The sequence below is a fragment of the Hypanus sabinus genome, chromosome 6 (assembly GCF_030144855.1).
Source record: "Hypanus sabinus isolate sHypSab1 chromosome 6, sHypSab1.hap1, whole genome shotgun sequence".
In the NCBI taxonomy this organism is placed as follows: domain Eukaryota; kingdom Metazoa; phylum Chordata; class Chondrichthyes; order Myliobatiformes; family Dasyatidae; genus Hypanus; species Hypanus sabinus.
This window is the reverse complement of record NC_082711.1, coordinates 140234474-140252169: the sequence shown is the minus strand read 5'-3', so window position 1 is coordinate 140252169 and position 17696 is coordinate 140234474. Positions and strand designations below refer to the sequence as shown.

Genomic DNA, 17696 nt, shown 5'->3' with positions numbered 1-17696 from the left:
AGGCAGTCCAAGAGGAGATGACAGCTATTATTAAAGCTCAATCTTTCCTTGTTAACTTTATCAGCTTTTTAGATTCAATACTGAAATGAGATTAATTAAAATGTTTCTGAAAGGGAGCGGGGTAGTAGGTGAAATACTTATTGAAACAAAGCTTGCTTTGTAACATTTTCAAAAGATAGAATGGCCAAGGGATCCAGAGGTTAATGAATTATGAAAGCAAGGTATTCCTGGATTGGAAGCTCCACCATTCCTCGGAAGAAGAGAAACAGCTCCATAGGACCTAAAGTCCAAGGGAAAGTCAATGACTGAAAGAACAGGTGATGGGTGGACACACCACAGAAGATCCAACAGTTCATTGATAACCATATCAGAAGCAGATTCTTCAGAGCTGTCAACTTCTACAGTCCAAACATCCACTTTACTAACAGGTGAGATTGTAATTGCACACATAAAGGGCTGGAGGAACTCAGCAAGTCAGGCTGCATCTATGGAGTGGAATAAACAGTCAACTTGTCAGGGTGAGACCCTTCACTGGAAGACTACTTTGATGGGTACTTTCGCTCTGTTTGCTGCAAAAGACAGGACCTCCCAGTAGTGACCCATTTCAATTTGACTTTCTATTCTGACATGTCTGTCCAGGGTCCCCTCTACTGCAATGATGAGGCCAAAGTCAGGTTGGAGGAGAAACACGTCATACTCCTTCTGGATAGACTCCAAACTGACAACATGAACATCCATTTAGCCAACTTCTGGTAATTTCACCCCCTCCCTCCTTTTCCCTATCCCCATTCTGGTTATGTTTTCATCCTTTTATTCCCAGAATAATTCTTGTGAACCTCCTCTGGAGACTCTCCAATGCCAGCATATCTTTACTTAGATAAGGGGCCGAACACTGCTCACAATACTTCAAGTGTGGCCTGACCAAAGCCATATAAAGCCTCAGCATTACATCCTTCCTCTTATATTCTGCTCCTCAAATAAATGAATGCCAACATTACATTTGTCTTCCTTATCACTGACTCAACTTGCAAGCTGACCTTTAGGGAATCATGCACAAGGACTCTCCAGTCCCTTGGCACCTCTGATTTTTGAATTTTCTCCCCATTTAAAAAACACTCTACACTTTTATTCCTTCTACCAAAGTGTACGTTCATATACCTCCCTACACTGTATTCCATCTGCCACTTCTTTGTCCATTCTCCTCACCTGTCTAAGTCTTTCTGCAGACTCTCTGCTTCCTCAACACTACCTACCCTTCACCCATCTTTGTACTATCTGTGTTCTGTCATCCAAATTACTGACTGGGATAGTGTGAAAAGAAGTGGTCCAACACCAACCTGAAGCCTTGGTATTGGCAATAAGGTTCTGGTCTACTGAATTACTACCCACATCATCTCTACATAATTTTCCAAGACAGCTTAAAGGTAATCAGTGACTTCTTCCAAGCTAACATCATTAGTATAGTGGCTTGATTTACACACAGCCAATTCTGATAAGTGTGCCACATCATTAATAGGACTCAAAACTCCAGAAACTGATACCTTACACCAAGTTCCATTCTAGCAAGTGATAACCAGATCATCGGCCACTTCAGAATCAACAAGCGGAGACTAATCATTCTCAACCCCAAAGTACTGCCTGAAAAGGAATGCAAGTTAGAGACATCAGTACCTTGTACAATCTTGATAATGCCTCTTCCTGACCATAGTGTATATCTTTGGAAAGGAAACAGTACCAAGGTTGTTAAAGACTCTGAACAGCAAAGTCCACCCTTCTGCAGATGTCACAAATCCCCTTACCTGTTGCACCTGAAGCTACTGTCCACGTTAGCAGTTTGTGCAAACATATGCAGAATGAAACAATAAAAGCCAACTATTTCTGTTGTGTAATACACATCCATTCTATGGCAGAGGTTACTCGGGAGTGAATTATGACCAGTTGTCTTTCTAATAAGCAGTCATGAAACCTCAGCTGACATGAATCCAGACTGGGATCAAGCCCAAGATCCCCTCTGGCCTAATTTGCCAGTTCTTGACTGAAACAGCAATTTATCTTGTTTTGTCCATGAAGAGCCCGTAACCAAGATAAGTGCACCAAGACCTCTACTTCTCCAGTAGATTAAGGAACTTGGCATGTCCCCTCCTACCACTTTTTACGGCTGCATCATAAAAAGCTCCCTAATCATCGGACCACGGTACAGTGACTGCTCTGCCCAAGAAATTACAGAGTTGTGAATGCAGCCCACCCTACCACACACATCAACTTTCCTCCAAAGACTCCGTCTACACTTCCTACTGTCTCAGGAAAGGGGGAGCAACATAATCAAGGTCATTCCCTCTTCTCCCCTTCCCTGTTGGTCAGAAGGCAGATGTCCAGGAAATGGAGGAGGTGCAGGTGAGGGCCGCGTCAATGGTAGAGGAAGGGAGATCCCGTTCTACGAAGGAAGAAATCTCAGACGTTTTCAAAAGGAAAAGATCATCCTGACAACAGAAGCTGTGGAAATGAAGGAACTTAGAAAAAGGAATGGCATTTTTTAAATAAGTGATCAGGTAGGAAGTAGTATATATAAGATAGCTGGAGTAGTCGGTGGGTGTTTTTTTATGTTTAAGTACCCCACTCCAGCTTTTTGACAACATGCCTGCAATTTTTTTTTCTTTCCACACGCAAATCCAATTACATTCAGAAATTCACTGCTGAATCTCATTCCTCAGCTCTTTTATGACGGAACATTGTGAATCAAAGCAACTTGCCTTGGAATGCACATCTCACAATATTCATTCTGCACCAGTCTGTCTCCTGTAACACAATAATTGGCGGGAACAAGAGCTTGTTCTGCCACATGACACAACACGGTTCCTCATGTTGAACATTAAGAGACAGCAGCAGTTTCCACAGATTTGATAAATATTAAACAAACTATTTACTGTCTTCTACATTCTAAATAGTGGAACTCAGTTGAGTTGTTAAGTGCTCTGGTTAATGTCAAGTAGCTAAGAGAAGAATCTAAACCTTACAAAAAATTAAAAATGCTGGAGGAACTCAGCGGGCCAAGCAATATCGATGAAAAAAAGTAGAGTCGACGTTTGTTTCAGCATCCGCAGATTTTCTCGTTTGTGATTAGCTTACAACAAATTACTGCTTTGTAATATGGCCATTGTTTTTATAAAACCATAAGACAAAGGAGCAGAATTAGGCCGATTTATTTCCCTCCCATCCCATTTTTTGCCTCCTCCCCGTAACATTTTTATGCTCTTACTAAACAAGAGCCTATCAACCTCCACTTTAGGTATACCCAATGACTTGGCTTCCACAGCCATCTGCGGTAATAAATTCCAAACATTCACCAGTGTCAAATATCAGATTCATGCTGTGAATCTGACGTCTGGTGATTGGTGGCTGAGGCAGAACAGATGTGGAGAGGATGTTTCCTATAGTGAGTGAGTCTAGGACCAGAGGGGCGCAGCCTCAGAATAGAAGGATGCCCATTTATAACAGAAATCAGGTGGAATTTTGTGAGCCAGAGGATGCTGAATCTGTGGAATTCATTGCTACAGATGGCAGTGGAGGCCAAGTCATTGGGTATATTTAAAGCGGAAGTTGAAAGATTCTTAATTAGTCAGGGCGTAAAAATGTTACGGGGAGAAGACATGAGAATAGGGTTGAGAAATAATAAATCAACTATAAAGCAATGGTGGTGCAATTACGGACTGAATGGCCTAATTCTGCTCCTCTGGTTTAAGAAACTATGGCTTAAGAAATTCATCTTCATCACTGTTTTAAAGGGATATACTTCTATTATGAGGCTGTGCTGTTTGGTTCCATACTCTCCCATTATTGAAAACATCCTATGTCCACTCTATCCAGGCCTTTCACTGCTACAGGCAGCTTCTGAGAAAATGGTAACTGCAAGATGGCTCCTGCCACCTCTCTAAATTTCAAGATTAAATACAATTGTATCCTCTGTCATGAACATAATCCCAGTAGACCATTGCAACATACATCCCCAAGAGGTTTGCATTTCAATGTGCATTATCTTTATTTCGCTTTTACATTCATGATGTTCAGTGTTTATTCTGTTGTCATTGTTTGCTTGATGGAATAGTACAAAATAGCTTTGAAAATCATCTGACAGATGCCAAATGAATACACCCATCCCAGCCATGCTTGGCATTGTCAATTTCCTCTCAGCAGTATAAATTTAAATGCTTCCCCTCCCCCATCCCTACAAATGGTGTATCTGTGTGATTTTAATCTTCAAATAGAGCTTACCTCCGGAAGCTGTGGAATCTGAATTAGTCGCTTGAAATATTGTAAGTTGCTGGATCTATAAAATAACTCTTTCAGTCTGTGAAATAAAAATAGCACAATTGTCAAATACATTCTTAAAGGGCAAAGTAAAAGTCAACTTGTTATGTGTTACGCTGCACTGTGACCATCCAGCAATCCAGTGATTTGACAGAAAAAAAGAGGCCGAATATCATGGTTAAGTTTAGGAATAATTTTTGTTTTGTTTATGGATCACATCACCAAAAAATCCATCAAGGTAGTCAATGAATGCTACTTACAATTAGAAAATCTTTAATCATCAGCAATAGACCAGTGCATAATGAAAGGCTTGTGAGAAAGGAGGAGCTCAGAGACAGAAACTCATTAAACTATGCAACAAAATTGAATACTTGTCACATTTAGAAAAAATAGGGACCATTTATTGGAAAACATTTGTAGACTGCTATGTTATGAATCAATAATCTTCTGGCAACTGATGATCAGAGACATTCCAGGGACATAAAAATGCATAATTCAAAGAATTGGTCAATATAAATTCCCACCAGTCTCTCCCCAGACAGTCCATCCCACCTCTACTTCAAGACCCATGGCTCTGCTAATCTATCATCCTGGGCCTTCAATTACTGGCTATAGCAAATTTATTGACTACATATCACTTTAAACATCCTCAGCCTCACTGTATCCCAACCCAATCTCCACTGTCAAAAGCCTTGTTAAAATCTCATCTTCTTCAGAACAGTTTTAGCACTTTCTTTTAATTTCCATTCCATGTTACAATAGTGACTACCTTTCAAAACTCTTTGCTTCTGAAAGACACTACTAAATTTCACATCTTTATTTCACACTCTCAAGTTTAACAGTGCATGTAAACATCTTAACATACTGTCATTAATGAAAGCACCATGCAAATAAAGGTCACATTTTTCAAAAGATCAAAGTATATTACATTTATGTTACTATATTTTACCTTGGGATTCATTTTTAAAGTAATTTACAGGGAAAAGGAAATACAATAGTTTTATGGGGAAACTATACATAAGCAGACGACTGGCAATCACCAAAGTGCAAAAAAAGATAGACATTTGGTGACATTACAAACATTAAAGTTAGCAAAGCAAAAACTTGACAGTTTCAAAGGGGTGACTCACTGAAAAACAGCATGGGTTTCACAGTGTTGATGACTGAGATGGAGAGTCAACAGGAAGAGACTGCCACACCACCAGCTTCAGGAACAGTTATTACCCCTCAACCATCAGGCTCCTGAACCAGAGGGGATAACTTCACCCACCCAACTGAATTGTTCCCACAAACTATGGACTCACTTTCAAGGACTCTTCATCTCTCCACACATTTGGGTGGAGCTTAGGCGGACGATGGCACCTAACGGCGACTCCTTTGCTTGCATCTTCAGAAACAGCTCTATTTCCATCTTCAATATCTCCTTTTTTTCCTTTCCAGGGTTCTTTAAAGACCCTGACCTGGAGTTACACACTGACTTCAGTTCTTTGTGGGAATGGGACCCGCTCTCGGGGTCTCACCACCAGTCGTTATTCAATATGCTAAGGCTGAGGCCTAGAAGACTAGCGCACCTTCAAGGTGCCAGTTTTTTGTGGCTGTGGAGACAGGCAGACTCAAGGCAGTGCCGCTGCCTGGTGCGTCGTGGGAGATGGAAGATCAAAAGAAACGAGCTGGCTGCTGGCTGCGTGCCCAGAGACCCGAATTCTTTGGACACAGAGCTCGGAAGAAGTGACGCAACAAACTTTTAATACAATAAAATGGCGAGTTGTTTTGGTATGTCTCCCCTCACGCTGTGAAACAGGGACACCTCTTTTTCCCTTATTAGGGAGAGAACGAGAGAGCCTGTGGTATGTCGAATTATCAGGTGAACGAGTAGTTTTTGGGGTACTGAAAGTCTTGCGTCTTTACTGATGCTTTGCTGCACACTTCGAGTGCTCGGTGGAGGACACCGATGCTTTTTTGCTAGTGGGAGGAAGGAGATTGTTGCTCGCTGTCGCTTATGCATGGGAGGGGGGAGCTGAGAGCTGCTTTGGGGTTCTAACATTTATCTGTCATTCATTCTTTGGGACACTCCTCTGTTTTTGTGGATGTTTGCGGAAAAAAAAAGAATTTCAGGATGTATATTGTATGCATTTCTCTGATATTAAATGTACCTATCGAAACCTATTGATGCACTTGGTATTTATTGCTTATTTATTATAATGTTTCTTTTATGTATTTGGGCGGTTTATTGTCTTTTGCACATTGTTTGTGTGCATTTTTTTCATTGATTCTATTCTGCTTTATAGTATTTACTGTAAATGCCCACAAGAAAATGAATCTCACATTAGTATATGGCAACATATACATATTTTGATAATAAATTTATTCTGAATTTTCAGCTACTACTTACTTTTTAAACTGTTCATGAAACCGATCTCTATGACCTTGCAATGTGTCAGCGGGAAGACCTGCAGGTAAATGAAGTTTTAGAACCGATAAAGCATTCCACCCAGAAGGCAAATACATGGCCAATTTAGTTAGTTACATAAAATTTTAAAACATTAAGGAATAGTTTTCACTGCTTTGGTAGAGTTTCAAAATCCCAGGGGACACTCCTAAAGCATTGCTGGGAATCAGATGATGCACCATACCCGAGCCTTTTCTATTATGATTTTATTTGCAGTTTTAGGAACCAGAATAAGTTTACTGGAGTCTCATTTCAAATCATCAGTACAAGAAATACAGCGGCATGCAAAAGTTTGGGCACCCCGGTCAAAATTTCTGCTACAGTGAATAGTTAAGCGAGTAGAAGATGAACTGATCTTCAAAAGTCATAAAGTTAAAGATGAAACATTCTTTTCAAACTTTTAAGCGAGATTAGTGTATTATTTTTTATTTATACAATTTTAGAGTGAAAAAAAGGAAAAGAGCACCATGCAAAGGTTTGGGCATCCCAAGAGATTTGAGCTCTCAGATAACTTTTACCAAGATCTCAGACCTTAACTAGCTTGTTCACAGTCATCATTAGGAAAGGCCAGGTGATGCAAATTTCAAAGCTTTATAAATACCCTGACTCCTCAAACCTTGTCCCAACAACAAGCAGCCATGGGCTCCTCCAAGCAGCTGCCTAGCACTCTGAAAATTAGAATAAATGATGCCTACAAAGCAGGAGACGGCTATAAGAAGATAACAAAGCGTTTTCAGGTAGCCGTTTCTACAGTTCGTAATGTCATTAAGAAATGGCAGTTAACAGGAACGGTGGAGGTCAAATTGAGGTCTGGAAGACCAAGAAAACTTTCCGAGAGAACTGCTCGTAGGATTGCTAGAAAGGCAAATCAAAACACCATTTGACTGCAAAAGACCTTCAGGAAGATTTAACAGACTTTGGACTCTGAACTACTGTTCTACTGCGCAGCAACACCTGCACAAATATGACCTTCATTGAAGAGTCATCAGAAGAAAACCTTTCCTGCGTCCTCACCACAAAACTCAGCGTCAGAAGTTTGCAAAGGATCATCTAACCAAGCCTAATGCATTTTGGAAACAAGTCCCCTGGATTGATGAAGTTAAAATAGAACTTTTTGGCTGCAGTGAGCAAAGGCATGTTTAGAGAATAAAGGGCGCAGAATTTCAATAAAAGAACACCTCTCCAACTGTTAAGCACGGGAGTGAATTGATCATGCTATGGGCTTGTGTTGCAGCCAGTGGCACAGGGAACATTTCACTGGTAGAGGGAAGAATGAATTCGATTGAATACCAGCAAATTCTGGAAGCAAACATCATACCGTCTGTAAAAAAGCTGAAGATGAAAAGAGGATGGCATCTACAACAGGATAATGATCCTAAACACACCTCAAAATCCACAATGGACTACCTCAAGAGGCACAAGCTGAAGGTTTTGCCATGGCCCTCACAGTCCCCTGACCTACACCTCATAGAAAATCTGTGGATAGACCTCGAAAGAGCAGTGCATGCACGACGGCCCAAGAATCTCACAGAACTAGAAGCCTTCTGCAAGGAAGAATGGGTGAAAATGCCCCAAACAAGAATTGAAAAACTGTTGGCTGGCTACAGAAAGCGTTTACAAGCTGTGATACTTGCCAAACGGGGTGTTACTAAGAACTGACCATGCAGGGTGCCCAAACTTTTGCTTTGGGCCCTTTTCCTTTTTTGTTATTTTGAAACTGTAAAAGATGGAAATTAAAAAGTAATCTTGCTTAAAATATTAAAGAAATGTGTCATCTTTAACTTTGTGCCTTTTGGAAATCAGGTCATCTTTTACTCGCTTAGTTATTCACAATAACAGAAATTTTGACCAGGGGTGCCCAAACTTTTGCATGCCACTGTACATGCTCACTAAAAATACAGCTGTTAAAGCAGAGTCCTGGATTTTATTCAGGATTTGTACTGGGGATACAACAATAAACACAAGAAATTTGACAGCTGCTGGAAATCCAGAGTACACAGCCAAAATGCTGCGGAATCATCTCAGGTCAGGCAGAATCAATGGAGAGGAATAAACCGCCGATGTTTTGGGCTGAGAGCCCTCATCAGGGCTGATAAAGGGTCTCAGCTAGAAAAATCAGCTGTTTATTCCACGCCATGACCTGCTGACTTCCTCTAGCATTCTGTGCATGTTACACGGATACAAGAATACACGGGGTTAATTCATATTCTGATTCATTTATTTTTGACATTTCCATCAAACCATAGAGTGAAATGCGGCCTTTGCGTTATCGACCAACACAACCTAAGAGTGTGCAGTGGGCAGCAAATGTCACCAGACATTCTGGCACCAACAATGCATGACAGAACAACAGCAACACAACAGCAGCACACACTTAGTCCTCCAACCCAAGGATAGGCCGTCGCCAACCTCCAGAGGACTCCGGGATTTCCAGACATTGTGCCTATGACTTTCCCAGTGGACTCACAGATTTGCAGGCCCACAGCTCCAGTCATTCAGCTTTGAATATTGGACATCTGCTCCAACTTCAAGATTTGATCTTCAGGACTTGCCAATGATGACAAATGAGGAGCTCAAATTCCAGGACTCGAACTCCAGACTCTCTAATGACCGGGACCCCAAACACTAATCCCCAAACTCCTGTATCACTGTCTTGAACACCAAGGGGGCCACCAGCCCTCATGCCTTCTGCCCGCATGGAACTCCAATTCTGGAACCCACCAAGGACTCACTAACCTGAGGAGGCAACTATCACTCATCCTCACTGTTCTGGCAGTCCAACATCTGACCATGGATGCGATTCATCCCACATCAACATTGCTGGCCATCAAACATTATCTCGCAGCTTTTGAACTCAATCTCGACTATGAAGGCCAATATACAATTTACCTTCTTAACCACCAACAACTTGCACTGCAAATTTACAGGATCCATGGACGTGAAGAAGATCCCTCTGTTCCTCCACATTGTTAAGAACCTTATTATTTACCTTGTATTCTGCCTTCAAGTCCGACCTCCCAACGTGAATTGCTTCAGATATCTCTGGATTAAACTCCATCTACCACTTCTCTGCCCAGCTCTGCATCCTGTCAATGTCCCGATGTAACCTACAACAATGTTCTACACTATCCACAACACCGCTAACCTTTATGACATCTGCAGACTGACTTACCCAGCCTCCTTGTGTACTCAGAAACATTATTCAAAAACTTCAAATATAGCATTTGCTCTAGTCATTAAAACCATAAGGCACAGGAGAGGAATTAGGCTATTCGCCCATCAAGTCAGCTCTACCATTCGATCATAGTTAATTTATTTTCCCTCTCAACCTCATTCTCCTGCCCTCCCCCCATAACCTTTGATGCCCTTACTAATCAAGAACCTATCAACCTCTGCTTTAAATAAACCCAATGACTTGATCACCTCAGCCGTCCAAGGCAATGAGTTCCACAGATTCACCACCCAATGGCAAAAGAAATTCAACCTCATTTCTGTTCTAAAGGAATGTCATTCTATTCTGCGCTCTCTGATCCTTGATTATCCCACCACTGGAATTATCTTCTGCACATCCACTTTATCTAGGCCTTCCAATCAAAATAATTTCTCAAGATTTTTCTCTTGACATCCAATCCCTCCTACAGTACCAGATCAGACTCTCCATTTCAACCCCAGCTTGAGTACCTCGCAGACCCTGGCGTCCTTGGTTAATTTCATTATTCAGATAATTTTTTCATCCAAACTAGCCACTTTGGTGGCCTTTTATATATTGGTGAGATCCAACGCAGACTGGGAGACCGTTTCGCTGAACACCTACGCTCGGTCCACCAGAGGAAGCAGGATCTCCCAGTGGCCACACATTTTAATTCCATGTCCCATTCTCATTCTAATATGTCTTCTGATATGGCCTCCTCTACTGACAAAATGAATCCAAACTCAGGTTGGAGGAACAACACCTTATATACCGGCTGGGTAGCCTCCAACCTGATGACATGAACTTCTCTGACTTCCGTTAATGCCCCTCCTCCCCTTCTTATCCCATCCCTGACATACTTAGTTGTTTGCCTGCTCTCCATCTCCCTCTGGTGTTTCCCCCCACTTCTTTCTCCCGAGGCCTCCCGTCCCATTATCCTTTCCCTTCTCCAGCTCTGTATCACTTTCGCCAATCACCTTTCCAGCTTAGCTTCATCCCACTCCCTCCAGTCTTCCTCTATCATTTTGCTTCTCCTTATAGATGCTGCCTGGTCTGCTGTGTTCCACCAGTATTTTGTGTGTGCACTTTGATGGTACTTTTATGACTAGAAGTCAAGTGTTTTTCAAATGCAATGCTTGCTGTGACCTGCAGTTAGTGGCATTGTTGTATCAGAGTAAATTAGGCAAAGGCATCATGGAACAGTTTTAAAGGCAGTGGGCAGGCTGGCTATGAATAAACCATGGTTTAGAACCGCGGTTATTATCTTAGAACTTGGACAAAGGACCCCAAAGTCCAGTCAATCATTTAGATAGTCCTTTAAAAAGAAAAGTTGCATATCAATCATGACCTTACTTATCAATTCTCCTCAAAGAGAAATATTTGATATCCACAGAGACCCAATCGACAGAGGGGGAAAAAAAGCCCCAAAAATAGAAAGATGAGGCAAATGAAGTGCATTAAAGCTAATTGGTTATCCCATTAAGTCTAAAAATGGTGGATGGACTAACAATCAAGTGGAGTGTTTTGTCCTGATAGTGTTAAACATGAGGAAAACATTCATCCAAGAAACTGGGATATTTCATCACTGGACAGAAATGCTTGATGTATTTACAATGCAAGTCACTTAATTACCAAAATACCAGGCTCTGAACGTCAGTTATTATGCTTCTCTAGATAACTTAGTTGAGTTTCTGGACAGTAGTGACCACTAGGAAGTTCATGTTGCTAAATATCCAGGGAATGGGCCTGTTCTTTCCACTCAAGTATGATCCTGGTAAATGTGACAGGCTACTCATCACTCCCAAACTCCATGTCGCCAAGGTCTTTGTTCCTCTATCTGAAGAATTGCTAATAGAATTGAACACTGTGTGATCAAAGGCCCCTAGTTATGACATTACTTACACCCAGGGCAGAGATGACTGACCTCCAATAGTCAAAACCACCTTCCACCAATCTCAGGCAGTGAAGAACTTTGGCAAATTCTTCATACTTTCAATGTTACTGGGATTCCTCAAGGCCACAAAATTGAGTTAGCAACAGAAGTCTAATTTTACAGTTTTTTCAAACCCATTCTAAACCTGCTGTCAAACTACTGACTAATCATATGACACTGAGCCACAGTTTATGTGCAGTATTACTTTGCACAGAACACCCATGACGCTAGGCAAATGATGCATTTGTACTTACAAGAATGTAACTTGAAGAGAAGTTTAACTGTATAATCGTAGAGATGGCTGCTGTCAAGAATAACCTGAATTAGAGGTGCCAATCGACACTGGCCAGCTGCTGTTACAGACACTGATCTTGACATGTCCAGAGAACTAAAGACTGCAAAGTGAAAGGGAAACAGCATCACCAAATAGAAGTAATAAAGCAACTCTGAATGAGACGTAAAGCCTATTCAGTAAATCTATCATTACTGCTCAACTCCTGAAACATCCTGTAAAATAATTTACTCTTACAAAACTCACATACTGTAGTTATCCATAAAATACATTACATATGTCTCCAAAAGATAATTTAATCAGAAGAGATTTGCAATCTCCATCAAGAGAGAAGAAGCAAAGTATCACGGAGGGTCAAACGAGAAATGTGCAAACCAGATCATGATGATCACTGGAGCACATTGCTTGATCACAAGAAATGGATAAGGCAGGGATTGTGCCATCTTGTGCAAGAAAGCAACACCCATCATTCATCCATCCAGGCCATGCTCTCTTCTCCCTGCTGCCCAAGATACAGGAACCTCAGGTCCCATACCACCAGGTTTGGGAACAGTTACTACCCTTCAACCAACAAGCTCCTAAACCAGTGTGGATAACTTCACTCACCTCAACTCTGAACTAATTCCACTACCTATGGACTCATATTCAAGGACTTTACAACTCACGTTCTTGGCATTATTTATTTACTTATTCAATCATTTTATTATTTGGTTTATCTTTTGCACATCGGTTGTTTGTCAGTCTTTATGTAGTTTTAAGAGTCAGTTATTAAAATAAACAGCACAGAAACGGGCCCTTTGGCCTGTCCAGTCCACACCAACACGAAACCAAACTGCATCAATCTGCGCCCTGATCCCTACTATCCATGTACCCATCCAAACTTCTCTTCACAGTTGAAATTGAGCTCAAATGTACCACTTGCACCCACAGTCCTTCTTGTTCTCTTTAAACATTTCACTCTTCACCGTTAACCCATGACCTCTAGTTGTAGTCCTACCCAACCTTAGAGGAAAAGCCCTGCTTGCATTTACCCTACCTGTACCCCTCATAATTTTATATACCTCAATCAAATCTCCCCTCAATCTTCTAAGTTCTTAGGAATAAAATCCAAACCTATTTCATCTTTCCTTATAACTCAGATCCTCTAGTCCCCAGCAACATCCTTGTAATTTTTTTTCTGTTGCTTCGACCTCATTTACATCTTTCCTGTACGTAGGTGACCAAAACTGAACACAATACTCCAAATTAGGCCTCACCAACTTCTCATACAAATTCAATGAGATCCCATGTCCTGTGCTAAATTCTTTGATTTATGACCACTGATGTACCAGAAGCTTTCTTCACGACCCTATCTACCTGTGCTGCTGCTTTCAATGAATTATGGATCTGTATTCCCAGATCTCTTTGTTCTACTGCACTCCTCAGTGCCCTACCATCACTGTGAGTGACCTACCCTGGTTGGTCCTACCCAAGAGCAACACCTCACGCTTGTTTGCATTAAAGTCTATCTGTCATTTTCCAGCCAATTTTTCCAGCCGGTCTAGATCCCAGTGCAAGCTCTGATAGTCTTCCTTGCTATCCACTAAACCCCACAATTTTGGTGTCATCTGCAAATTTGTTGATCCAGTTAACCATATTATTTATGACAAACAACAACAGACCCAGCAATGATTCCTGTAGCACTCTACTACTCAAAGGTAACCATCTAATAACACTCTCTGGCTTCTCCCACAAAGCCAATGTCTATTCCAATTTACTACCTCATCTCGAATGCCAAGCAACTGAACCTTCTTGACCAACTTCCCATACGAGACCTTGTCAAAGGCTTTGCTAAAGTCCATGTAGATAACATCCTCTGCTTTGTCTTCGTCAACTTTCCTGGTAACTTCCTTGAAAAACTCTGTGAGATTGGTTAGACATGACTTACCACTCACAAAGACATGCTGACTATCCTTAATCAGTCCAACTCTATACAAATACTCATATATCCGGTCCCTTAGAATACTTTCCAATAACTTTTCCACTACTGATGTCAGACTCACTGGCCTATAATTTCCTGATCTATTTTTAGTGCCTTTCTTAAACAGTGGAATTAGCTATCCTTCAATCCTTCAGTAACTCACTTGCTAAGGACGATTTAAATACCTCTGCTAGGGCTCTGACAATTTCTGCCACTAGCTTCCCACAGGGTCTGGGAGAACACCTTGTCAGGCCCTGGGGATTTATATAACCTAATTAGCCTTGATAGCAAACACCTCCTCCTCTGTCATCTGTATAGGGCCCATAAATTGCTGCTGCTTTGCCTCACTTCTGCAGACACTGTGCCTGTCTTCCAAGTAAATACAGATTCAGAAAATCCATTTTAGATCGTCCTCATCTCTTTTGGCTCCACACGTGGACTACCATTCTGATCTCCCAGAGGACCAACTTTGTCCCTTGAAATCCTTTTGCTCTTAACTCATCCATATAAGTCCTTGGGATTCACCTTCACCTTGCATGCTAGGGCAACCTCATGCCTTCCCTTAGCCCTCCTGATTTCTTTCATCGATTTACTGTATTTATCTGTTCTTCTGTGAATGCCTGCAAGAAAATGAATCCCAAGGTAGCAATACAGTAATATTTACATACTTGAATAATAATTTTGAACTTTTTATCTATTAAAAAAACATTAGTTACAGCGCCACGGTCCAGTAGCTGTTAAGATGAAGCTATTTCAGCTTGGGGCGGAGTTTGGAGTTCAATTCCAGTAATGTCTACAAGGAGTTAGTACATTCTAGTACATGTGAGTTGGGAGGTGTGGAAGGGAGTGGGTGCAGAGCACTCACTGATCAACCCACAGTCACTTCCACTTACATGTCTCGCTTACAACTTCCTTTGCTCTGCAAATGCATCAATTTTTGCATCATAGCAAGCTTACTAATCAGACCTCCTGCATTCTCATTATTTCTAATACAGAAGACAAGCCTCAAAGCTCCCAGCAGCAATCCAACCAGCAAAACCACCTAACTATCTGCATCCTTTAATGCTTTCACAGTTTATCACTCTCTGTACATGATTATCAACTTACCAAAGGTGGAGAGTCACAATGAAACAGTTAAAATAACTTTGAAATTGAAAAGAAAACCAGTATTTCATTCTGCTTATAAGTAACGTCAAATCCCAACTTACCTGCTTGAAAAAGATTGAGCTCACACTCGAGATAATCAAACATTTCCACCGTCAACTGAAAACTGATTAGAAACAGAAAAGATACCTTTTAGTAATAAGCTTTATATACATAGATTCTTAGGGGGCACACTACTCGCCACCCTTCTGTAAAGGAAGTATCAGGAATATGTTCAGGGAATGAAGCTAGGCCAACTCCCACTCTTGGGCAATGCATCAGGGGAGAACAGTGCACATTTTGCAATGTGAGGGTTATTTGGGTGATACCATATTCCAAAAACAATTAAGAAACTTGCAGATCTCATTTCCCTTGTAGGTCACATTTAACAAGAACTGGCTTAGTTGCTGTGTGGATGGATCCTTATAAATGATGACCTGAGATAAACTATCTCAATCAAACTTTAAATACAAAGGATGGAACAACTGTGTGATATGTAGTGTTAAGGCAATATTAATTCATAAGAAATAATTTAATTAACTATTTTAAATATATTAGTTATAGAAAATTGGTTCCTACAATCCAGCAGGTGTCGAGTTGAGATGAGAAAGCAGCAGCTACAAAAAAGAACAGGCGCATAATAGGTCCAATGATCATTGAAAAGTCAAGCAGGACCGAAAGGATTCTGTGTGGATCAATGAACTAATCAATTTTAGTGTCAGTAGTTTTAGCTGAGTTGTACAACAGCACTACTTACAAAGAAGTAGCAAAGAAAACGCAAAAGTTGCTACAATGGATAAATTACTTGGCCACTCAAACTTGTTTCTGCAATAGGTAAAAAAGATCTTAGCCGATTGTATGTGAAGACCACCTGTGACAGAGAGTGCTCAGTAAATGCAACACACACACACACACCCCCCTTGTCATTCTGCTGTCGTTGTACTGGGTCTGCGCTGTTTATCCTCCTAAGGGCTGATGTGCTTAATTAGCTTTCTGATGCCTTTCCCAACATACATGGTGGAATATTCGATTTCTTTAACAGTGGGGATGTGGTAATGTCTATATATTGCTTGTATATTGTACTTCAGGTAGATACTTCTGTATATTGTGTTACACGATTGTAACTATTGGGGAGGATCATATTCTAATTCATGTGTAGTCTTAAACTAACTTTGTGGTAGTTAAAGATGGTACGTCCTGGTGCTCATCACTGAGTAGGAGAGAGAGATATCAGGACTGCCAGAGGTTCACACTGGACCAAGCATGGAGCTATTATTCTGTTTTCTGATAAATTTCTTTTTCCAAACATTGCCCGTTTTCTTTTCACTATTTTTGCTCATTTTGTAAGTTTGAATGGTCGTATGAGCAGCTGGTGCACGTCACAAGTCCTGACGCCAGGCAGACATTTTCTGAAGAGTATTTACCATGGCCTGGATCACCCATCTTGTAAAGACACTGCCCAGAAGGCAGCAATGGCAAACCACTTCTGTGGAAAAATTGCCAAGAAAAATCATGGTCATTGACAAGACCACAATCACCTACATCATACGACACTGCACATAATGAATGCATGAATACTACTGTCACTCTCCAACGCTCAAGCTTAATGTTCAATTAACACAAAATCCATTCAAAATATGCTTTACCCTAAAGCTGACCTCTAATACATCTGCAAGTGCATCCTCCTCACAAGTGCTACACAAGTCCAATTCTGCCAAATCCTTTGCCAAAGAAGTACTCTTTGAAATGTTGGAACAGAATCTATTTTGACTCTAATCAGGTACAGGTACAGACCTATTGTAAGTCTGAAACTTAGAGTCAAAACTGCACTGGTGCCATGATAATGTACTGGCAAATAAAGATTAGGCCATCATTTTGTGTCAAATAACATCAGCTAAGCCTACTTTAATAGTATTTTTTCCCCACTGACTGCTAGGTGAAATGACAGTGAATTGTGTTTTCTTTTGAACCAGACAGCAGTGATGACTCTGAGCTCCAGTGACCCACATTTCATCCAAACCTCCAATGGTATCAGAGTGGAGTTTGCTTGTTCTCCCTGTGACTGTGTAGCTGAACCCTGTGTGCTCCCATTTCCTCCCATGTCTTAAAGGCAGTGCTGGTTGAGCCTGCTGTAAATTACTTTGCTTGTAAGTGGCTGATGGGATAATCACGGTGGAGCAGGGAGATGTATATTTAAGAAGTTATAGGTAACTAGGTGGAGGAATGGATGAAGTTGCCAATTGGATCAAAAACTGGCTTAGTGGGTAAGTCAGAGTGGAAGGAGATAGTTGCTTCTCTGATTGGAGGCCGGTGACTAGCAGTGTACCACAGGGATTGGTGCTGGGTCTGTAGTTAGCCATCATCTATACTACTGACTTAGATGATAATGTGGTAGACTAGGTCAGTAAATTTGCAGTTGATTCC

At 41.1% G+C, this 17696-nt stretch overlaps 1 protein-coding gene across 4 annotated transcripts in view; it reads right to left on the bottom strand.

The window, feature by feature from the left end:
• Positions 1 to 17696, bottom strand: part of hip1 (huntingtin interacting protein 1) — a 353299-nt gene that overhangs the window by 109036 nt on the left and 226567 nt on the right. For all 4 annotated transcript variants that reach the window (XM_059973084.1, XM_059973085.1, XM_059973083.1 and 1 more), the window contains 4 exons: positions 15338 to 15399; positions 12132 to 12272; positions 6698 to 6755; positions 4270 to 4345 (listed from right to left, as the gene is read on the bottom strand). In XM_059973084.1, the coding sequence (XP_059829067.1) occupies positions 4270 to 4345; positions 6698 to 6755; positions 12132 to 12272; positions 15338 to 15399 (337 nt within the window). The remainder of the gene's footprint in view (positions 1 to 4269; positions 4346 to 6697; positions 6756 to 12131; positions 12273 to 15337; positions 15400 to 17696) is intronic.